The following is a 24,416-nucleotide window of genomic DNA, read 5'->3' as shown; positions in this document are numbered from 1 at the left end:
AGTTAATCCATTTGATTGACTATCTCGAAGAGTTAGCTTTTGGTTTTACTAATTTTTTTCCTATTGTTTTTCTGTTTTGGTTTTTTTTTAAATTTTTAAAAAGATTTTATTCATTTATTTGACAGATAGAGAAATTACAAGTAGGCAGAGTCAGGCAGAGAGAGGGAGAAGCTGGCTCCCCGCTGAGCAAAGAGGCTGATGTGGGACTTGATCCCAGGACCCTGAAATCATGACCTGAGCAGAAGGCGGAGGTTTAATCAACTGAGCCATCCAGGCACCCCTGTTTTTCTGTTTTCTACTTTACTGATCTCTGCTTTGATCTTTTTTTACTTCCTTTCTTCTGCTTATTTTGGATTAACTTGCTCTTATTTTTCTAGTATGTCAAAGGAGAAGCTGATGTTATCAATTTGAGACCATTTTTCTTTCCTAAAGTAAGCACTGAATGCTACAAACTCACCCGGAAGCATTGCTTTAGTGACACCCCACAAACTCTGATATGCTGTTTTCATTACCATTTGGTTCAAAACATTTTCTAATTTTCCTTTTGATTTCTTCTCTGACCCATCTGTTATTCATACACGAATTACGTAGTTTCCAAACATTTGGAAATTTTAAGAGACTGTTCTGTTACTAGTTTCTAAATTTAATTCCACTGAGGTCAGAAAACATACTTTGTATCACCTTGAATCCTTTTAAATTTGTGGAGACTTGTTTTCCAACCCAGAATATGATCTATCTTGGAAAATGTTCTGTATGCACTTTAAAAAAAAATGGACGTTCTACTGTTATTGGGTAAAGTGTTCTACAAATGTCAGTTGGGTCATGCTGGTGGATAATGCCTTCAAGTCTACTATATCCTTGCTGATTTTCTAATCATTCTATCAATTTTTGAGAGAAGGGTGTTGAAATCTCATAATTGTGGTTACGTCTATTTCTCTTTGCCCTTCCTTGACTTTTTGTTTCATGTATTTTGAAGCTCTCTTATGAGGTACATAAACATTTTAGGTTGCTATGTTCTCTTAATGAAGGACAACTTTATTGAATTACAAAACCACTTTCTTTATCCCTGATACTCTTTGTTCTGAATTCTACTTTAACTGATACTCATTTGGCCACCAAAGCTTTCTTTTGATTGGTGTTAGCATGGCAGATCTTTCCTATCCTTTTGCTTTGATTTGTATCTTTGTGTTTCTTGCAGTCAGCATGTTAACTGACTGAGCCACCCAGACACCCCTCTATTTCTTTTTTCTGATCTCAGTTCCCTTTTCTCTCTTTTTCTGCATTCTTTTGGATTAACCGAATATTTTTCATTATTCCATTTTGTCTCCTTTGTTGACTTATTTGCTTACAAAACTTTTTATTATTTTAGTGCTTGTTTTATGATTTATAGAATATATTTTAAAGTTATAACAGTATACCTTTATATATCACTTCACAAGTAGTATGAGAATCTAATAGTAGTATAAAATCATTTCTCCTCTCTGACCTTTATGTTGGCATACATTGTACTTTTATATAGGTTTAAACCCAACAACATGTTGTTATCATTTCTGGCTACACAATCAGATACTTTTAAAAAGGATTTAAATAATAAGAAAGAAATAGTGTAGGGGATGGGGTGGGATGGAGTTGGGAGGGGGAGAAATAAATAATTTACCCACAGAGTTACTATTTCCAGTGATCTTCATTCTTTGTAAATGGAATCCCTATTTCCATCTGTTATCGTATTTTTTTCTCTAAAGGACTTCCTTTAACATTTCTTATAGGACAAAACTGCTGTGATAAGTTCTTTCAGTTTTTTTTATGTCTGACAAGTCTCTAATTTGCCTTTATTTTTGAAAGCTATTTTCTGTGGATATAGAATTCTATGTTGACAGAGTTTTTACTTTTAGTACCTTCAAGAAGTTTAGTTACACTGTATTCTTGCCTCTTTTGTTCCCGGGTGAGAATTCTGTCATCCTTGCCTTTGGTCCTCTGTGTATAACATGTGTTATTTCTCTGCGTACTCTAAAACTTTGTCTTCATCACTGACTTTTGGTCATTTGATTATGATGTACAGTGGTGTCATTTTATTCATGTTTCTTGGATTGGGTTTCATTGAGCTTCTTGGATCTGTGGTTTTATAGCTGTCACTCTCCATGGAAAAATTTTGGCCACTGTTTTCCTCCTCCCGTTCATGGACTCCAATTACCTAGATATTTGACTGCTTAATGTTGTCCCACAGTTCATTAATGCTCTTTTAATTCTGAAAAATTCTTTTTCTGTATTTTATTTTGGAGTAGTTTATTTTCCTACTCTTCAGTTTCACTCCCCCCAACCCCCCTGCAATATCTAAACTGCCATTTATCCCATGCACTATTTTTCACTGCATTGTTAGCTTCATTTCTAGAAGTTCAGTTTGGGTCTTTTTATATCATTCATGTGTCTACTTAATTTTTGAAACATATGGAATAGTTATAATAACTGTTTTAGTGTTCTCTGCTAATTCTAAAATGGTTGTCAACTCTGGGTTTATTTTAATTAGTATTTTCCTCATTATAGGCCATGTTTCTTGGCTTCCTTGCATGCCTGATAATTTATTTTTATTTTTTTTTAAGTTTTTTTTTTTTTTTAAGATTTTATTTATTTCTTTGACAGAGAGAGATCACAAGCAGGCAAGAGGCAGGAAGAGAGAGAAGAAGGGAAGCAGGCTCCCTGCTGAGCAGAGAGCCAGATGGGGGACTCAACCGCAGGACCCTGAGATCATGACCTGAGCCGAAGGCAGCAGCTCAACCCACTGAGCCACCCAGGTGCCCCATGCCTGATAATTTTTGACTGGGTTTTACCTTGGTTCATGCTGAATATTTTTGTCTTTTTTTTCTTTTTAAAATCCTTGTCTTTCTTTAGTCTCAAGCTTTGCTTTAGAATGTAGTTAAGTTACTTAGAAACAGTTTGACCTTTCTGGGTCATAATATAAGATTTTTTTAGACTAGTCCAGAGCACTGTTCAGTTTAGGACTAATTATTAGTCTTTGTGAGATAAAACTCTTTTAAGTGCTCTACTCAATTCTCCAAAAGTTATGAGTTATGAGGTTTCCCAGTCTGAGTGGTATAGAGTCTCAGCTCTGTGTGAGAGCTAAGAACTGCTCCCTCTAACCCTTTTGGGTGACCCCTCTCCCAGTCTCAGGAAGCTTCTGCACAGGTAAGTATTCATCAGACATCTGCTGAGTAGTCGAGGTCTGCTTTGCAGATCTCCACAGCTCAATCTCCATATGGCTCTCTCTTCTCTGGGACCTGGTCCTGTGAACTCTGACCTCTTTGGTCTCCCTGGACTCTACTTGGGCTCCCCTTCTTACACCATGGCATGGAAACTCTCTCAAGACAAAAGCTGGGGAACCTGTAAGGTTCACCTCATTTGTCTCCCATCTCTTAAGAATTACTGTCTGTCCCTGACTGATGTTCAGTATCATGTAAACCACTGCTTCACAGTTTGTCCTTTGTTGTTGTTATTTCAGGCAGGAAAATGTCCTTGTTACTCTGTTTTGACCCCCAAATAGCATTTTTGTATGTCTCTGTGTACATTCATATTGGGGGCACTATGATTACCATTACAACAAGTGCTATAAGTGTGGTTGATTTAAACTTGTGCTTATAAGCCATCTTTCTTTCCAGAGTATATATTTAATAAATGTTTATCAACACAAATAGGCCATAATTGCCTCTGTTATTGCTTTTGTAACCCACTGGAGATGTAAAGGCGATCAACAGAATACTGGCTTATTATAACAGTATGAACTTCTAAGTTCTTTTAAGGAAATTCAACATATACCATAAATCAACAGAGTTAATTTAGCAAAAAGCAACAAGCAAAAGGAAGCATGGAACCAAGAATCTGGTAGATTAGGGCCTTTAACTGAAACAAAGATTCCATTTGGGTTTACTCATTACTGAAAGCTAAGCCAATGGACTGGGGAAAGCAGGTCAGGATTGTAGGTAGTTTTCATTCCTACCATGAATGTTGAATGCTTTCAGTCCCACCACGAACAATCTTGGCATGGGAGAAAATCACCATTTTCTCAGAGGAGAAGTTCGCACAGGAACCTTCAGACCCCAGGCACTCCAGCAGTTGGGGCTGCTGCCATCAGCTCTGTGCCCTGGAGGGGCCTTCCTGCACAGCTGCTGAGCAACCCCCCAACCTCCTCGGGAAGGAGCAGAAAAAGCAGGCCAGTGCACCAGCCAGCTTCCATTCAGCTTCCTCAGGCTCGGGTTGCAGCGGGCAGATCACCGCAGAGCCAGCTGGCCGCCTCCCACTTACAAGCCCAACGAGTCAGGCCCAACTGCCTGGTCTCCGTTCTCTGTGGCTCCATGGTCTCTGGTACAGCTTCTGGTGGGAACAAATGCAGCTGGCACAAACAGCCCCTCAGCCCTGCTCTTGGCTATTGCCAAAACTCAGCTGAAGAAGTAAAAGGCAAACATTTTACTTATAAAACAGCTCCTGCTAGAGAAGTTGTTTCAGCTAAAAGAAACCAGAGGGAGAGAGTGTCTCCACTGCTCTAATTTCCTCACACTTTTCTGCTGTCTGCAGGAAAGATCCACCAAACCCCTCCAGCCCGGGAAAAAAGTAAAAGCTCTCTAAGACATTTATCAACTCATTTCTGGAAAGTGAGCTTCCGCACTGGGAATTCCAAAAAGTGTGTGTTGGGCAGGGGTTGGGGGGGTGGTCAGGAGCACTGGATTTAGGAACATCTTTCATGGTGACTTGGGGCGGAGCCTGAAGCGTCCTCAGGCTCCATTCACACCCACCTAGAACAGGGGTTCCTCACCGTACTGACGCCCTGGACCCCTCTGCCAGGCTGCCGAAGCCTGTGGCCGCTTCTCAGAGTCGCTTTTATGATGCATAAAATAAAATAGGTCAGATGATAAAGGAAACCAATTAGACCGAGATACAGTTATCAAAATAATAAACAATTTGAAATACAGTAATAAAAGTATTTCCTTATGAACACAGTACGATCCAGGGGCAGTTCTAAAAACTACCTTCCCTTCACAGCAGGGATGAGTGTTCAGGACGTTTCTAGACACTTGTAAAGTGATGTAAAGGTAAGTGATTTCTTTTAGTGACGACATCACAGGTGCTTTGTTGCCTTCCATCGTAACGGCAAGGAACACCACATTTCCGTGAGAGGTTACTGAAAAGAAAAATGCAATGTTTTGCCTCATTCAGGTTTATGGTCCTATCTGTGGACTCCTAGATTAAGAAGACCTTTCTTTTCCAGAGCTGTAGGTGCCTCTCATCAGCTGGGAGCCTCAAACTTGTAGTCAGTAAGCCGGGAGAGCCTTCATCTCATGCCTACTTCTCCACCTTCAGTGTCTTCCCGCAAAGGCTGGGGCTGGGTGGGGGTGTCCTCTGAGGTTCCGGGTACTCTGTGTCTACTCTTATTAACTCTCATTACTGGTCTTCTCATCTGGGGCGTAATGACCTGTCTGGTCTGTCTGTCCCCATCTCTTGCACAAGGCAGCAATAATGGCTCATTTATCGTTGTGATCCTTGTGTCAAGCACAAGGCCTGGCACATAGGAGACCATGCCTGTATATTTACAGACTGAAGAGATGAATGGACAGAGGAAAGCTGTGACCACACCTAGCTTCTCTCTCTCATTGTAAAAAATCTTCCTTATTTCACACCAGCAGTTTCTCAACCCTAGTTCTATAAGTGAGCATTGCTTTACGAGGTTTTAGAAACTACCGAGACCCCGGAGGCACCCCCAGAGACTCAGATTCCAGTGGTCTGGGGGTGGGGGCGCCTTTGCCTTTGTCTATTTTTAAAGCCACCCCCAGGTCGCCAGAGTTGCGACCCCACAATAGTGCGGAACAACAGCTGAGGTCAGAGGGCAGTGCTCCCAGATGAACTTCTTTTCCAGAGCTGGCAAGATGAAATTAGTGTAAAATTCTGAACTCTGCAAGGGGCTAAACACATAAATTGAGTTTCTGACCCTCAGAGTCAGGTCACAGTTCTGAATCCAGCAACATCAGTAATATCTGAACTACATGCTCAGACTTAGATGAAAAATCTGGGGCTTGAAGTAAAGACCATGAAACAAATTACTGCAAACGCCACAGACAAGCACTCTGAGGCCCCACCCTCCCTCCCCTCGTGGCAAGAAGTCCTTATGAATAGGGCCCATCCTGGACAGGCAGCATATTTTCTGGGGGACGGATTCCTGGCTAGGCGGTTTTCTCATCTACAAAGTAGAGAGGATAATAAAAATAAGGCCAACTTCAAGGTGTTGCTGCAGGAACTGAAAGATGGAATGGGACAGAAAGCATCTTGTAAGTAGCCCCAACGTATTATCAAGATTAATTCTTTACTATTGGGATTAGTATCTATTTATGGTCACTTCCCTTTACTGTTTTCCAGATACCATGTTTTTTACGAAGTGAAGGTTTGTGTCAACCCCATGTTGGGCGAGTCTGTTGGTGTCATTTTTCTGACAGTATTTGCTTGCTTCATGTGTATGTCACATACTGGTAATCCTCAGAGCATTTCTAACTTTCATTGATCATTGTTTTAGCTGAATCACTGCAATTTCATGATAAAACTTTAATGGATTAGAAGCTGTTTCTTATGGGTGAGCAAAAATGTGGCTTCTTGAGATGGAAACTGCTTCTGGTAAAGACGCTGTGGAGATTGTTGAAATGTCAACAAAGCATTTAGAATATTACACAGACTGAGTTGATAAAGCAGTGGCAGGGTTTGAGAGGACTGGTTTCAATTCTGAAAGCTCTCCTGTGGGTAAATGCTATCAAACAGCATCACATGCTACGGAGAAATCTTTCTGGAATGGATGAGTTGATTGATACAGCCAAGATCACTGTTGATTTATTTTAGGAAATTGGCAGAGTCACCCTGGCCTTTGGTAACCTCCACCCCAATCAGTCAGCAGGTGCCACATTGAGGCAGGACCCTCCACCAGCAAAAAGATTACGACTCACTGAAAGCCCAGATGATGGTTAGCATTTTTGTTTTGTTTTGTTTTGTTTTTAGCAATAATGTGGTTTTTTAATTAAGGTATATACTTTTTTTAGACATAATGCTGTTGCACACTTAACTGATGACAGCATAGTGTAAACTTTTATGTGCACAGGGTAACCAAAGAACTCATCTGACTCACTTTACCACAGTTTTCTGGAGTAGAACGTGTAGTACCTCCAAGCTGTGCCTGTCCTGCTTTCTACCAATGGAGTTCTTCTAGGTGGAGAGACCTTGTGTTATAGATGTCAAGTCACAGTTCCCAAATTCAAGTTCTGATTCCACTGACCCATTGTACCATCTTATGCAAATCATCTAACCTTCTCATGCCTCGATTCCTTATCTGTAAAACGATGGTAATAAAGGTATGTACCTCATTGGGTTTTTGGAAGGTTTGGCTAAGTGAGGCAAAGCACTTGAAGTATCTAGAACATCTTCTAAAACTTAAGCTTTGCAATAAAATCACCAGGAAGGCTTATTCAAACACTGACTACTGGGTCCCTCTCAAGGGCTTTTGATGCAGTAGATCTGGGCTGGAAACAGAGAATGTGCATGTCTAATATGCTCGTAGGTACCCATGGCATTGCTGGCCTGGGAGCCACACTTTGAGAACCACTGGCTGAGAACCAAGCCCGGCATACAATAAGCACCAACTAAGTGTTAGCTGATATTATCTTTTCCTGGGCTCTACTTCCTAAACCCCTGAGCAAAACACTGTGTGTTCTGGTGCCACTTGGTACTAGTCTTCCTGTAGCAGCCATTTTGAATTCAGCCTGCAGAGGTTCCCAGAGTGTGAATCCAAGATAAGCTGCACCAGCATCACATGGGCGCTTACTTATAATGCAAGTTCTTGGGCCCTAACCCAGATCTATTAAATCGAGATCTATGGAGGTGAGGCACAGTATCCTGGGCTCTTAACAACCATCCAGGCAACTCCACTGCAAACCAACTTTAAGAACTCCTGCTCTAGTAGAAAATCACTATGACCACCACAGTAAGCCTCCTGAAAATGGCTAGGGAGGCAGGACAGCTTAAGGTCCCAAGTATAGGTTTTGGCTGAGTTGGAGACCTGGTTCAGCTTCTTCGCCACCCCGGGGCCATGAGTTAGGATGCTCATTTAAGCCTCGGTTTCCTCAGCTGTAAAATGGGCACCATTGTAGGACCTACCTCACAGGAACTTCAGATGCTGTAAACAACGCATGATAACTGTTGAGAGAATGTTGGCGGCCACTCTTACGCTCTTTATCCCTGCTACAATGTGTCCAGTCTCAAAGTGATTTGAGTCTGCTTATTAAAAAAGGACATAAATATACAGGCGCACAGCCCTCTTTTAAGAAAAGGGAATAAAAAAACGTAGCACACAGAAAGTGGGGAGCATGAGGGTTGAAACTGTCATTGCAATTGTCTGAAGGTGAGGTTTGCAGGTGCCCATAGGCCAGAGCAGAGGGGAAAAGCAGAGGTCCGAAAGTTTCCACTGCTTGAAAAGTGAAGGGGAAGGAGATGGGTTCTTTTCCAACCCTCTGCCACCCCACCTCTAAATCTCAGGGAATCCGATCATATAAACCTCTGCACCATGGCCCTGTGTACCACGGAGGGAATTTCCTCCAGCCCGCTGTTCTTTAATTAATTCTCGTCAAGAGCCACAGGCAAAATCCCTACATCCCAGAAGATGAGAGATGTCACACTCACTTTGGGTGCCGAATATCAGGGAGAGAGCGATTCAAGGAGATTTTATCGCTGACGTAAATGTTAAATCCATTTTCTCGGTACGCCTGATCCACTCTCTCTGCGTCGGTCATGGGGTAAGGTCTCCCTTGTTCTCCATTTCCTAGGAGCAAAGAGCAAAGTCAATGTTGCTAATCGAATGGAGTGGGGGAAGAAGGATGAGAGATGTGATTAAACCACAGAGATAAAACTTTACACATGGATACAGAGTGGACCTCCAGATTTTGCAGGGGAAGTCTACAGAGGGGAGGGAAATAAGAATTTTTTCAGCCACGCCCTTGTTACATACTTCACAGACCTGTTCTCACGTCATCCCCACAGCAAGCTGTCATGGCGACGTGTGAGGCTTCATTCTATGGATGGATAAACTGGGACTCAAGAAAGTTGTAAGAGCAGGTTTGTGAGCTCCAAAGTCCATGCTCACCCTACTCTACCAGAGGCCCCAGACATCCCTGACCATGGCATCCCATCAGCTGGACAGGAGGCCAGATCTACTTCCTATGAGCTGACTAACCTTGGGCCAGTCACACCAACTCTCTGAACGGCAGCTTTGCTCCATCTGGTACCCACACCCCACTGAGAAAGTCAAAAGTGAGGGTGCATACATGGCAGAATTTATAAACTATATTATGATTACTCTCGGCAAGGCAAACTTCATATGTAAAGAGAAAATGCTACAAGTAATAAAAGATGCTTTGATCTTTTAAGTCAGCAAACGATTAAGATCTGCCTAGCCTAGGCCACGACTGCCCGAAAAGTCATGGATTTGGGTGGGTAAAGTGCTAGCTGTCCCTTCTCTGTACAATCCAAGTGGGGAGAGTTCCTGATGCGCCAGGAAATTATTCTCTGGGTTCCCAGGGTGCAGACAGTGAGTAGGAAAGTCCACACCCACCCCTGCAATAACAGTGCAGTGATCTGCAAGTGGACAGAGTCTTGAAGAAACGGCCATAAAATTAGCTCGTTAAAAATCACCTCGCCTTCTGGAGCTTGCAGTCTGAGCAATACCCTATTTACTTTGCAAAGTAAATTTTGACAACATCAGCTTGATGGGAAGGTGCAGGCTGACAGGTGGGGCCAAGGGCTGTGCCTACTCCACCCAACCAGATGAGAGAAAGGACGCTGACATCTGTTAACTCCGAAGGCTCCATGAGAAGATGCTGCTGGCTAGTGCCCAGGACAGACTCCGCAAGGGGCACAAATGCAGCCAGCAGAAAAAGGACAGCCAGAAGCATCTTCTTAGAGAGGGAAGTTTCAGGAAGGCAGTACAGGTGAGTGACTCAGAGTTCAGGCCCTAGAGTCTGGCAGAGTGCAGCTTGACGCCCAAACCTGCTACTCGCAGCTTTGTTACCCTGGATGTGCTGTTAAGACTTTCTCTGATTGGGCTTTGCCCTTTGGATGAAAGGGGAAAAGAAGGTTCAATGTGATAATTAAGGAGGTAACGCAGGGCAAGATGCCTGGCACAGAGTTAGCACTCAACACAAGCTGGTTATTATTACTCTTAATAATATCTCTACTGGGGCGCCTGGGTGGCTCAGTGGGTTAACGCCTCTGCCTTTGGCTCAGGTCATGATCCCAGGGTCCTGGGATGGAGCCTCACATTGGGCTCTCTGCTCAGCAGGGAGCCTGCTTCCTCCTCTCTCTCTGCCTGACTCTCTGCCTACTTGTGATCTCTGTCTGTCAAATAAATAAATAAAATCTTAAAAAAAAAAAAAATGTCTCTACTGCTTACTCTTTTTCTTGCTAGTTATTCCCATGTTCTAATAATTCTCGTATGATAACTGCCTAGAAAATCAGCTTGTTTCAAATGTTTTCTTTCTCAGTTTACCAGCACCCACCCCCACCTTCATTTTCAATCACTGCCCTACAGAAAAATGCACATTGTGTTTTTAGATTTCCCTGACCATCAGTTATTGTATCAGCTCTAATTAGAGCCTGCTGTAGTCTGGTTTTTTTCATAATGTAATCTTAAAAAAAAAAAAAAAATCAATAGTGGTGGGTTCTTCTAACTAAGATAAAAATGAATAAAATACCAATCCCTATATTTCTATGGTGCTTTCCAGTATTATAAAGTTGCTTCATACCCATCACTTTATTTGTGTCACCTTGACAATACCACCGAGGTTGTCTGAGCAGGAAGTGCGAGCCCCGCTGACACATGGGGAAACTGAGGCTCCAAGAACATGGGATCTATCTGATGGTCACGTGCTGCCAGAGCTGATGCCAGTGGTGCCAGAGCTGCCATCCTGACTCTGAGTCCAGGCTCTCTAGAGATGACTTTCCACATTATTTCTATAAACTCCACCCTTCCCCTCCCCTTCCCAACTCCCCAGTGTAACAGGAACTGCTCCAAAGACTAATCAGCCAAAGAAAACTTTAGCTGAAGCCTGCTAAATCCATTCAACCTTGTGGCTACATCCAGACCTGGGTTCAAGTCCCAAGCCTGCCTCTTTCTCACTGCGTGACTGCAGGCAGGTGACCTCACATCTCTGAGCTTCAGGTCCCTTCTCGTCAAATGGGCCACAAAGGGTGACTCGGGGTTTCCCTGAGAAAATGTGCCAAGTGTGGGGCCTGGGCCTCGCTCACTGCAGGTATTTAATAAATGTTGGCTCTTATCATGACTGCTCCTCATTTTAGTGGTAAATTATCTCATAAGGGGTAGGGGGACATCATCTGTCACCCAGTAAAGGTGGTGGGGACAATTCCTGAAGGCAGTGGATCTGGTGATGTGAGTGGAGAAAGGGATCAGCTAACAGGTCAAGAGGGAGCCTTCCCAGGAAGCAGGGGAAGGGATGGCAGCAAAGGGAGAGGGAGTGAACAGGAGGTCCAGACACGCCTGCTAAACGTGTGCACCTGCCCTTCACAGGACCCGCCAATGCACGATACTGCTCTCCATACCTACGCGCTGGGCGTCCCTTCTGATGGCTTCTTTGTCATGCCAATCCTTCAGCTTCTGCCCATCTCCCACGAAAAATATCTTCTTCTGCTGATTGTGGGAGCCCTTAAAAAAAAGATAAAAACAGTGAAAAAGAAGGAAAGGGGTAATAAATTCAATAACAGAGACCCAGAAATCGCACTCTCTATGGGAGCTTTTGGTACTGATTGACGATCTGTCATCAACTGCTCACTTATGAATCCCCTCGATCTGCCTTTGTTAGTGCTGCCAGTCAGGTGGGCAAAGGTCAGGAGGATGACAGGTACACGGTGTCCAGCCTCCTGGAACTCCGAAACCAGCAGGAGAGAAAACAGATGGACAGATAGTCCTTTCCCCCAAGGGAGAAAGCACAAGTGTAGCTCTGTCCAACAGAAATACGTGAGCCACAAATGTGAGCCACATGTGTAACTTTAAATTTTCTAGTATTCACACTAAAAAAAAATTAAAAATTAAAAACAGATGAATCCGTTTTGATAATATATTTACCATATATTCTACCTAAAGTATTATCGTTTCAACACACAGTGTAAAAAATCCCCAAGATACTTTATTGGTTTTTTTGTACTACGTTTTTGAAATCCTTTTTTTAAAAAAAAAGATTTTATTAATTTATTTGTCAGAGGGAAGTGGGGGTTGGGGGAGAGAGAGAGAGAGCATGAGCAGGGGGAGTGGCAGGGAGAGGGAGAGGCAGAAGCAGGCTGGCTTCTGAGCAGGGAGCCTGATGTGGGGCTTGAACCCTGGACCCTGGGATCATGAACCTGAGCCACCCAGGCATCCTCTAAGCCTCTGAAATCCAGTGTGTATTTTACACTTGTGTTCATCTCAATTCAGACCCTTCCAGGTGACTCATGGCCATATACTGGACAGGGCAGGTTCAGTGAACCTCAAATCAGAGGCCTGGAGAAAGGGCTATAGCAGGAATGACTTCCACTAGGAAGAACAGGGGAAAATACTGCAGACTTGAGGGTGTTTGGGCTAAGCTTCAGGTAAGCAGAAATGAGAGGCAGGGCAAAGACTTCCAGGGGCAGCAGAGGGTGGCAGAGCTGGGCTGGGCCCGAGGAGCTCTGCACCCAGAGCAGAAGTCGGGTCTTGGTCACTTCTACAGTCCCAACGACCCAGTCCCAAACAGCATGAACGTTTGGCCATTGTGTGCGGAATGTATGAACAAGCAACTGGAGGGCTGAAAGAAAATGGGAATGTATATGGCAGTCACAAGAGAGTGGCCCCTAGGGGCCAGGCTCTGCAGGCATTTATTGTGTCTGGGAGGTAAGTCCATCCTGGTGGGCCTATTAGAAGCAGTTTCCCTAATTAAAGGAGTTGCATTCCAGTATGTGGGGTCATTAGAAGGCGCCAGATGCTTCCCCATGCCAACAGTCAAAGCTAAAGACTTGGCCCAGTGGCTCAGTTAGAGCCTTCCCCAGGTAACACCGCAGTGCACGGCTGTTTAAGGATCTTCCTGTGTTCACATAAATGAGAATGGCTTTCCACATCACCTTGCCCATTAAAAATCCTGCAGACTTGTTCTTGCCACTGTGGCATATGAGATCCAATGGTCCTATTTCCTATGTAATTAGCTACGAAGGCCCTGAGCATGTGGCATGCTGCAACATTAGCACTAACAAGAAGCCACCAGAATAAAATCATCCCCAAGCCTGTTTATTAAAGTCTCTGGCTGATCCTTGTGTTAGCAGATTTTCCACAACGGCTCAATATCCTTACATCAGCTCTAATGATAATAACAATCCTTTGTGCTCCCTCTCCTACAGACCTCTCTGAGCTGTAAGGAGAAGATCTGGAAAGTGAGCATGCCAGATGTGGTCAGAGAGGGAAAGAAAACTGTGAAAACAAAGCCCACATGCCCACGAACAGTTCTCAGAAATCATAGAAGTTGAGCTGGAAGTGCCTTCAGCAAATTTCAACTGCGTCAGCTACGTTTCTACAGGAGACGCTTAGCACTGTCTTGGGAGGAGGGGTGCTGAGAGTGGGAGGTCGACCCCCTTTCAACCAGACTAGCAAGCATCTGTCTGTTTTCTGAACCGTGGTTCCATGTGGATTTCATTTTAGAAAGCGCCCCTGCTAAAAACAAATGGACAATCAAATCTCCAAACAAGTGAATAAGTCTACTTGGAAACTGACCAGGGCCACTTTCCCATTTCACACACTGAGCAGCCAAGTCTTGGGGTGGGCGGGTCAGGGATCTGTGCAAGGTAAAACCCTTCATTGCTAAGAGGTCAGGAGGGATTGGTCAACGGCTGGTTAGCAATCTTTTCTCCAGCCCTCTCTCTCTCAATTCCTTTTCCCTCTTCTGCTATGTAAAAACTGGGAACTTTAGTTGACTGCTGAGGTCATTAGTGGGACAAAGAAGATCAGCAAGTTGAGGCTACCTTAATGGAAGGAGCCTATACAAAGAGATTCTCAAAGTGTGAGCAGCACTGCCCCACCTGGGACCTCGTTAGAAATGTTCATTCCTGGGCTGCCTGGGTGGCTCAGTCAGTTAAGTGTCTGCTTTCGGCTCAGGTCGTGATCCCCGCTTCCTGGGATTGGGCCACATGCTCGGGCTCCCTGGCCACAGGGTCTGCTTCACCCTCTCTCCATTCATGTGCTCGCCTTCTCTCAAATAAATAAATAAATAAATACAATCTTAAAAAAAAAAAAAAAAAAAAAAAGGAAGAAAGAGAGAAAGAAAAAGAAAGGAAGGAAGGAAGAAAGAAACGTTAATTCCCGGGCCCTGCCCCAGTCCTGATGAGACAGAAACTCTTGGATGTTTTAACATCCAAGATGTGGCCCTATTATCTGTGTTTTAATAAGTCCTCCAAGAGATTCTGATGTACACTCAGGTTTGAGAACTACTGGTCTACAATGAAGAATGCCATACTCCTGCCTGCTTGGGTGCTGGTCAGACCAAACCTGGGCTCCAGCATCGAAGTTGAATAGATATGTAGCATCAAAGGTTACAAAAAAGCTAGTTATGATCGCTGGCAAAAACAAGCTGGTGGTTTTTGGAGATTTTATTTTGTTTTTTAAATTGCCAGTGTTGGGGGGGAAAAGGATATTTCCTATTGTTAAGGCTCAGGTAAAACTCAAAGGACAATTTCAAGAGTCTACACAATTCCATGAAGGGCTGTGTTTCCTCCATCTGCTCGTGAAAGTCTTCCCTCGATACTGGGAATGGGGTACGGGACTGAATCTCACAGTTGTGACCCCATGGAAGGAGACTCAATCAATCTTCTCAGGATGAACAGTGAATTGCTGAACTGACGGTAGAAAATAAAGGTTCCAAAATTCTGGAAGATTCACACCCTCAGCTTCTACCACCTGCACTGCTTTTGCTTTCACGATGTCTGACCCTCTGGAATGTTCTATGCAGAAGATTTATGTTGTTTAGGTGGTCTCAATAACCCTTCCATCTCCCTAAACTAATAGGATATCAGAGCCTGCAGACACAGGGAGTTCTGCATGTCTAAGCACGTAGTTATAGAGGAACCTCAAATATCCAAGCTAAGCAGCTGCTCAGAATCAATTAGTCCACTCCTCTCCCATCTTACAGATGGGGAAGCTGAGGTCCAAAGAGGACAACCTACTCAATCAAGGGCACATAAGCAGGCAAGAAGATAGGAGCCATGTTCTTTGATTCCCAGCCTAGTTTTCAGTGAAGAGAGCCCCTGCAGGATGGAGACACCTTGGATAAACTACAGGAGTCACGAGTACTCCAATTTTCCCACCTGGAAAATGGAAACAGCACTACCTACCCAATAGGTACTTGCAGAGGAAGTGAGAAAAATCACAAAAACAGAATGTATCCCGAGGACTTCCAGAAGCTACACATGAAAACTGGTCATCAACTCCTTTAGGATTTTAAGAATCTACTGTAAACTGACATCTCATCAAATCACCTTGATAAAGAATTCAGATTTTGTTAAACAAGCTAAAAAGCTTTCCAATTAATAGGTCTGAGCATTTGGTAGCAGAAAATTTAGGTTTCAATCCCAAAATCAGCTTTCAGTGCCTGAAGGACCCTTTGAACTCTACCCACAAACGTTATCAAAAACTGGTCTGTTTCAGGTGGTTCAGGACTCTCTGAGGTCCATCCACAGAAATCCCATAGATGAATCATCCAAACTACCACCAAATGTTTCTCAAGACCTACCCTGTGCCAGACACTGTGCTAGGCAATGGAGATAGGCCTGACAAGAAATAGATACTGTGTGTTAATGGGGTTTACAGCCAGATCACTCTCTCTCAAAGGGTGGTTTTTGGGAGACCTGGGCCATCATTATAGATGTAATTTCCTGGCGCCACCTTAAACTTACTAAATCAAAGCATCTGGGGGGTGAGAGGCCAAGATGTGTTTTTAAACACATTCCCCAAGCAATTCTGATTCATAGTAATGCTGGAAAAACCACCTGTCTAAATCCAGCTGCCTCGATTTACAGATATGAAATCTGCCTCGATTTACAGATATGAAATCTGAAGTTAAGAGAATAGAATAGATTTGTCCCAAATCCCATAGCTTGCCAGCCCCAAAGATCAAACCAGATCTGCTGTTCTCTCCCTGGGATAGACTGTGAGTTTCTGGAAGGCAGCGGGGCCTCTCTTGTTTTGGTTCATCACTGTGTATTCCTAGGCCAATACCTGGCCCATGTTAGGCCCTCAGTAAATGTCAGCTGAATGAGTGAATGGCGGCTCATCAGTGGGGCAGGCACTTCAGTTTAATGACTCAGAGCATTCTGGTTTCAGAGTTGAAAAAAATCTAGGTTTCACTTTCAGGGCAGGTGCACCCCAATTTCCTTGACTGAGAGATATGGAAAACTGAATAGCCATAACCCGTGGGTTGCTGGGAGAATGAACGGAGTTAATCAACACAAAGCATCTGGCTCAGAGTCTGGCATGAAGTTAGGCCTTCTCAGTAAAGGGGGCCTCTTAATACATTATTTTTAGAGTGCTAAATGATCCAGTGCTTGTGATCGGCCCGTCTTGGGGAAGAGAAGACGGATGGGAATCAAATAATAAAACCGTAAGCCCTTCAGAGGCAACCTAACACCTGAGCCGATTCAACTGGCCATCGTTGATAACAGGATGTAGAGAGTCTCCTCACTGACATGTGCCCACGTGGAAGTTCTTCAGACAAGAACAAAGTTCCTACGTAACAGTGGCATTCTGCAACAGAAACAAACATCACAAGACCTTCAGCCACAAGAAAGGCACGGACGACACTTCTCAAAAGACAGCAATTCCTACGCAATGGTAATCACTTAATAGTGTGCAAGAAAGCATGTCTGGATTTTTCAGTCCAGAGGTAGCTATAAGTTTCTTTAATACTGTAGGCTCTAATCTCCGTCTGTAAAAGCTGTGATTGTCTGCCCTTGGTTTCCAGGGGTCCTGTTGCTACAGGAAGCCAAAGGGTTGGGAAGGCAGGGCCAGAAAGGCAAGGGAGAGTCTTTGGAGGGGGCTGGCAGAGTCCACGTGGAAATCCCATTAAACTATAAACTGGAAATGGATTTTGACTGGCTGCTCTATATAACGGCTCCTGGTGTCTGCAAGCTTTTACTTAAAATTCCACAGGAAGAACCGGTTAGTGTTCAAAGAGCCACATGCTCACACACACAAATGGAATTTTCATCTTTTGTTTAATCACTATTTAGTGTGCCCAGCACCCTTTGGAGGGAAGAAAGGAAGGTGGTGAAGCAAGCCAACGGTACTCTGCCCAAGGAGAAAGAGCTGTCAGAAGACATGCTCAAAGCCCAGTATGAGACGCGGTGACTCCCACTCAGAGGAAGCCAGCACCTCCAGCTGAGCCGGCCAGTGTCTTCAAAATACGGGAAAAGGGCTATCCGCTCTGAAACTGCGGCGCTGGAAGTTACACCCAGCAGGTCATCTGCTTCACCTAAGGTCCCAGAACATATTACGGACCAGATTCTGCTGCAAATTTTAGCATGGCTTCTCCCCCCAACCCCCCCTTACAACTAACCCTACAAAGGCGCTAGAATGATTTTGCTTTGAGGTTTAGATGACTTTATATAATTTTCAAAGTTCTGTCTATCAGCTAAGGAGATTATTCTAATAACCTTCACAGGCATACGCACACATACCTACATACACACATACAGCAAAGCATTCTCTTCAAGGTTGCCTGCAAGGTTATATTTCAAAGACGGCCAGGTACAGCTTCATTTAGCTGAAAGCATAAAGTTACTTAGAGCAAGGGACTTTGGACAATTGGATAAAGGTACTTCCTTTATCAGTTTTGAGGACATAAGCTGGATTATCTTTATGTATTCATTCATCTAAGGAATAAGGATGACTTTGTTGATAAATTGAGACCTGTGGGGAAGACAAAGATAAATAAGACAGTCCCTGGGTTCCCTTCTCAGGCTATGAGACAAGTACATAAGAAAGGGAAAAATAAAAAAAAAAAACAATAAAATAAAACACAATACCAACATAAGGGTCCCGAAAGTTGTGTAGATAAATTCCAGATATTTACAAGAGACAAAGACTAAATTCTGCCTAGGGCAATCAGGGAAGGATTCCTATAGAAGCAGAGTCTTTGAGAGCTGCCTGAAAGAAAGGATAGGATTTTCATGGGTAGCAATGGGGGGGTCAGAATCTAGCTGGAGGAAAAGCATGTGTAAAGAAATGGACATCATGAAGTAATGGACAGATCTACTTAATGGCAAGAAGCCTGATTGAGCTGGAGTGAGTGGGTTGCAAAAGAGTCATGAGGGGTGTCCGAGTGGTTCAGGAGGTGAATTGTCCAACTCATGATTTCAGCTCAGGTCATGATCTTAGGGTAGTGAGATCAAACCCCTGCGTCAGGCTCCCCGATAGGTGGGGAGTCTCTGATCTCTCTCTTTCTCTGCCTCTGCCTCTCCCCCCATTTATGTGTGCGCTCTCTCTCCAAAATAAATACATCTTTAAAAAAGAAGTGAGAGAGTCACAAGCCATGAAGCCAGGAAGTCTGGATCAGAATCTGAGGGCTTTATACTGGAGCTCTTCAGCAGGTGGGAGCCACAGAAGGTCTCCGAGCAAGAAACAGGCTGGAGTAGCAGCACTCCGGGAATAAACTGCTGCTCCTCATCCACTTGCAGTCAATCTCAGAATCCTCCTCTCTCTGAGAGAGATGGCAGAAGAAAGATGATATTGTTTTCATTCAGAGGAAATGTTCCCTCTTTGTGGGCTGAGGACCACTCTCATTCCAGCTTCCCACAGGTCAGACTTAAATGGGGCTGACTGAACCCCAACCCCAGTGGATAGGGTGGCTGTTCTGAGACCTACCGTTCACCACCACCATAACCAAGCTGTATGAGAAAAAAATCAAACCTAAAGGGCTGTTTATGGGGGGATGGAGACGCTACAACCCAGCAACCACAAGACTCCCCAAGTTTGCTGAGCCCAGGTTCCTTGAGTTGGCTCCTCTACCCATCAACTGGGCATGTCCATCTTCTTCTCTCTAACTCACTCCGTGGTCTCAACACCACGATGTTAAAATCTGAAATCTAGAAGGGGCTCCACTTCCTAAGTGTCCAAGGTCATTTATAGACAGGAACCACTGTTTTAAAAGGCTGATCCTGTACTTCCAAGGGCAGAACCATACCACCTGTCCAATTCACCCTTCGTTTTGAATAGATGGCACTAGAAAAGGTCAGTTGCTACTTAAGGTGTGAAAGCTCATTAAGAGGCTTTTTCAACAGCGAAGAGAAAAATAGCCAAGGTATTTTGTAATGTCTATTATCTAAAGGGCAAACGGAATCTTTAGGAACTTCTCTCTTGCATTCTAAAAGAAAGATACCAACTTGTACCATTTCTTCAGAGGAATTCCTGTGTTTTATCACTGGGGGTGTATGTGGGAGGGAACGATACTCTGGTCAGTGGTTTGATAATGTTCACTTCAGTCTCTCACCCCTCCAGCCACCCAACCATCCATCTGTCTGTCTGCCCATTCATCTATCCACTTAAATGTTTAATGGGTACAACCACATGCTAGGCTCTGTGCTAGGTGTCCAGGATATTGGTGAGCAAGACAGACAAGGTCCCTGCTCTCGTAGAGCTTACTGTACTGTGTGTGGCAGCGGGGAGTACACACTTGATTCCGGAACCACAAATAAATTAAAAGAGCTACAGTGGCATGTGCATAAAAGAAAAGTACATGGTGCAAAGAGAGCCCCTTTCTTTCAGATTAGATCAGGAGAATCTGATCCCGTCAGCAAGGTCAGGAGAGGTGTCCTTGAAGAAAGATAAGGAGTGTAATTAGGAGTTAATTCAATAGAGAGAGAAGAACATTCCAGACAGAGGGAAAAGCAAGGCTGTGCAAAGGCCCTGAGGCTAGGCAAATATGAAACACAGGCAGGACTGAAAGAAAAGCAGTGTGTGTGGTGCACAGAAGAGAAGGGGAAGCCTACTGGGGATGAGAAGTGGGAGGGTATAAGGACTTTGTCCAAGTATTAAGGAGGTAGCAGGATCAGGCTGCATTTGGAAAGTTCTCTTGCAGCCAAGTGGAGAAGGGATTAGGAGACCAAGAAGGATGGAACCAAGGGAAGATGCTATCACCATGTATATGTATAGGCAGAGATGATGCTGGCATGGACAAGGAAGATAGAAGTGGGGATGGACACATACAGATTTAATAGAATAACGAGGGTTCTATAGGTCTATAGGTTCTATAGTCAAGAAATGCAGCCTGAGAACTTTGACACTTGACACTATCTTTAAGGTCCATAAGCCCAAAGTCCTGTGGATGCAGGTAGGGCTGACCTGGGACCTCAGCCCAGACCTTCCCCCGCCTAACCTGCTGTTTGTTTCATCACGTTACTTCCAAGTCTGAGCCCTTGTTCACAGACAACCAGTCAGGAAATCAGACCTAATGAGAATTGTATCATAGGTCTATTAGCCTTCAGGAATTAAATGACATGTGGTCAAAAAGAAAGAAGCAAACGGTAACTGGGGAGGCTGGCGATCCTCCTGTCCCCATGCTCAACAAGCCACGGAAGGTGTCCCTAGAGGCCTTGTTATTCCCAACCTCGGCAATATGAGCACTTTGGTGCTAAGTAAACTTCCTCTCGGAAGGTAAGTATTTTCACAACTTGGAAGGCACTGTGATGCCTTCAACCAAAGAAACTGTCATCGGTTTTAATGCCAGAAAAAAAACTGCCTAAATTGAACTTCAAGAGGTGGTTTGTCATTATATTTCATGGGCAATTGTCAAGGGTGATTCTGATTTTATCTTATTTCCCCCTACAGTGGTGAGTTTATTATAACCTAACCCTTTCATAAGATGAGACTTTACTATGTTATTATTTTCATTATAGCCACTTTGAAGATGACAAAACTGAGGTCTGGAGTGAAAATCAATATGAAAGTGTTTTAGAAACTGCCAACCACCCCACGAGTGTAATCATCACAACTAATGGTTCCTTACACACACAGACACACACTCCTGCCCACATCTTGGAACAGTCAGTTTTCAGGAAGGAAAAACCCGCTGGAGTGAACCATGCTTCTGCTCTTTATTCACAAGGGGTCTTGAAAATCTCAGTCCAGCTGGTAAGTGATCAACCACAGGAAAGTCTCCAAAAAGTGTTCTCAGAGGCTTGGCAGATCGAGCACAAGAGAGGGTCATTACACTGCTCTACAGAACAGGTGTGGATACATAAAGAGGACAGCAGGCAAAACCAGCAGGCAGAAGACGAGGCAAGTTCCAAGTTCTCGGGGATTGAAAAATCTGCAGACACATCCTACTGGTCTCCTATCTGGAGAATTAGAGCTGCAACACCAAGCAAGGTTGTAGTTGCTTTAGTAGTGGTAATAATTACAAACAAAGTACACAAGGGCACCTGTTTTGGAGTCAGAAACACCTAGGCTTGAGTCAGAGTTCTGCTCTGCTTGCTAGCTGTGCGACCTGAGGCAAGTTACGTTGTTTTCCCAAGCCTTGGTTCCTCAGGTATGATGGGGGATATTAATAGTATCTGGCATAAAGGTTATTGAGGATTAAATGAGATACAGCCAGTAAAGATCTTAGTGGTGTTTGGTATTTAGGAAGCACTAAAAATCATAGCTATCATATTAGTTATTATTTGCATAGTACTTTGCAAGCTACAAAGTATTTATATATATATATTTTATATATATATATATGTAATCTTATTTTTTCACTACAATCACACCAGGAAGAAGGGAGCTATCACCAGCCTATCCTAACGCTCTTCCTTGGAGACCCCAAACTCTGAGAATTCTCTCAGTACTGTGCTCCAAGTGGCCCTTCATGGTAAGTCAGTGACGGCCAAAGGATAGGACCTCTCTGCCATGCTTGCCTTGAGCTGAAAGAATGAATTCCCAAGTACACTGGCTAGGCTGTGATCCACTGGTTGATTTCTACAATCTTAGGTCTTCATTCAGGCTGGCTGACTACTGACCATTTGCTAAGGTCTCCCAAGGCAGTGGGGAGGGGAAAGTGGGGAAAAGCAGATGGTGACTAAGGCCGTCGCCTCTTCTGGTGCTGCCTTCCCCTCACCTACAACTGCCCGGGCTTCCCCATGTGTCATGTCCCGAAGTCACAGAATCTAGATGCTGAATAGGCGCTGAGGTGCCGTCTCCTGTGGTGGTTCATTGGGCCCAGTATCCCTTTGCTGCAGCACATGCATGGTCCCTGAGATTGACTTGGGCACCGAGGGGAGCGACTCCATACGATATAGATGGCACAGTTATTAGAAAATTCCTTCTGGTACTCAGCTCCCTGGGCTCCTTCTTGGCTCACAAGGAAAGTCTCTGACTGGACTATGATCCTGGCCCCGTCTACCTGCCATCTTGGGACCTCTAAACTCTTCTCTTGAGGTGGGAGCCACATAGGGCTCTGAACCTCCTTGAGCAGCAGCCCCACCACCTCTCCGCCCCCTCCCTTACTCTCACTCTGCCATTCTTGTTCTTCCACACTCATCTCTTAGATATACAGTGGCCCAGGCAGGACACGTAAGGTGTGGCCACAACAGCACATAGGACGGTGTAGTTAGAACACACGACTTTGCTGTGAAAGTAAGTAGTCCCTGTAGAAACAAATCCCAACTCTTAGGTGGGCCTTCCCTGACCTCCCCCTGACTAGAGCATAATCTCTAAGTGTGCCCTGATAGCATCCTTACCACTCGTGATTTCACATTCATTTGAGTGATTACTTCATTATCGTCTGCCTCTCCCCAAACTGTGTACTCCGTGATGGTAGGAGATAGCAATTTTTGTTGAATGAATGAGCGGAGACATCTTTTGTTTTATCTTTTCCAGAGAAGGAAGGTCACCCATGATTAGACATGTCTAATATAGTCACAAGGATTTAGTACCATAAAGGGGTTCTGGGAATTAACTTTATCCTCTGACTAAAAGGCTTCAGGGCAACTTAATGGGCTACAAAACTAAAGAGAGCTGCTTACCTAGATCCTAAAACAATTTCTGAAAGACACAACACACCGAACTCTTCTATCTTCTTCATGTTCCAACTCTTTCCTCTCTGGATCCCTACCATTCAGGTTCGTGCATAAACTGTTGTATGTTTCCCAGGAGCTGTTCTCTTCTTCTATCGCAGTAATGGGAATTTTAGCTGGAAAAGGACTTCTCAGAATAAATAAAGGTTTTATTTCCCAGACATCCTAACAGCCAGCTGTGGCTTGACTAGGTCCTATCTGATGCGAAGTGAGTGGCAATCCATGGAATCCACTGGAAGAAACTTTGATTCCTTCTATCTTGCTGCCTAGAATGCAAGTGCCTCAGGCCAGATCCTGAGATAGAGGTCCACACTCTAGAGATTGTGAGGATTTGGGTAGGAAGGAACCCTAGATTCCTGAGGACTTTAAGAAGCAGAGCTGTCACATCAGTCCTGGACTGCAAACCCCAGACCTTCTTTTCTTAAGGCTTGAAAACCTGAGAAATAATTTGGTTTGATGCAGAAGACCCTGAAGGACGATTCAGAAAACCTGGGTTTCAGATTTCTGGCTCTACATTTATGAAGAGTGGGATGGTAGGCAGTTCCCTTGTCTTTCTAGATCTTCATTCTTTGACTATAGAAGGGAGGTCAAAATAATATTATCTACAATATAAAAAATTGTAAAAAAATGCTAAGGAACCTAAAAAAGGGAGTAGAACTAGTGAGTTTAGCAATGTCACAGGACACGAGGTTGACAAATGAAAATCAACCATATTGCTAAATACCATCAATGAATCATTGGAAATTGAAATAAAATGTAGCATTTACAATGGCATCAAAAATATTAAATACTTGAGGGATTAATTTAACAAAAACATGCAAGACCTACACACTGAAAACTAAAAAACACTAATGGAAGAAATCAAAGCTTTTTAAATAAATGGAGAAATAAATGGAGAGATATACCATATTTACAAATCAGAAGATTTTTTTTAAAGATTTTATTTATTCATTTGACAGACAGAGATCACAGTAGGCAGAGAGGCAGGCAGAGAGAAAGGGAGAAGTAGGCTCCCCGCGGAGCAGAGAGCCCGATGTGGGGCTCGATCCCAGGACCCTGGGATCATGACCCGAGCTGAAGGCAGAGGCTTCAACCCATTGAGCCACCCAGGTGCCCCCAAATCAGAAGATTTGATACTGTTAAGATGTCAATCCTCTATCTGTAGACTCGTGCAATCTTTGCAGAAACTGACATGCAAGGGACACAGAAAACTAGTCAAAACAATTTAGAAGAAGAGGAACAAAGCTGGAGTGCTTAAAATCTACTAAGCCTCCTCTAGGGCTATA

General features: G+C 43.9%; 1 protein-coding gene across 2 annotated transcripts in view; it reads right to left on the bottom strand.

The window, feature by feature from the left end:
- GALNT10 (polypeptide N-acetylgalactosaminyltransferase 10) overlaps window positions 1–24,416 on the bottom strand; it is a 214,027-nt gene that overhangs the window by 107,750 nt on the left and 81,861 nt on the right. For both annotated transcript variants that reach the window (XR_009353811.1, XM_059174109.1), the window contains exons 2-3: window positions 11,629–11,731; window positions 8,698–8,836 (exon numbers count right to left, since the gene is read on the bottom strand). Coding sequence is in view for 1 of the 2 variants with exons in the window: in XM_059174109.1 (XP_059030092.1) it covers window positions 8,698–8,836; window positions 11,629–11,731 (242 nt within the window). In the remaining variant the exon portion in view is untranslated. The remainder of the gene's footprint in view (window positions 1–8,697; window positions 8,837–11,628; window positions 11,732–24,416) is intronic.

Source organism: Mustela lutreola, chromosome 5 (genome assembly GCF_030435805.1).
Source record: "Mustela lutreola isolate mMusLut2 chromosome 5, mMusLut2.pri, whole genome shotgun sequence".
Taxonomy (NCBI): Eukaryota; Metazoa; Chordata; class Mammalia; order Carnivora; family Mustelidae; genus Mustela; species Mustela lutreola.
Note: the sequence above shows the minus strand (reverse complement) of the source record. Positions and strands in the feature narration are given on the sequence as shown.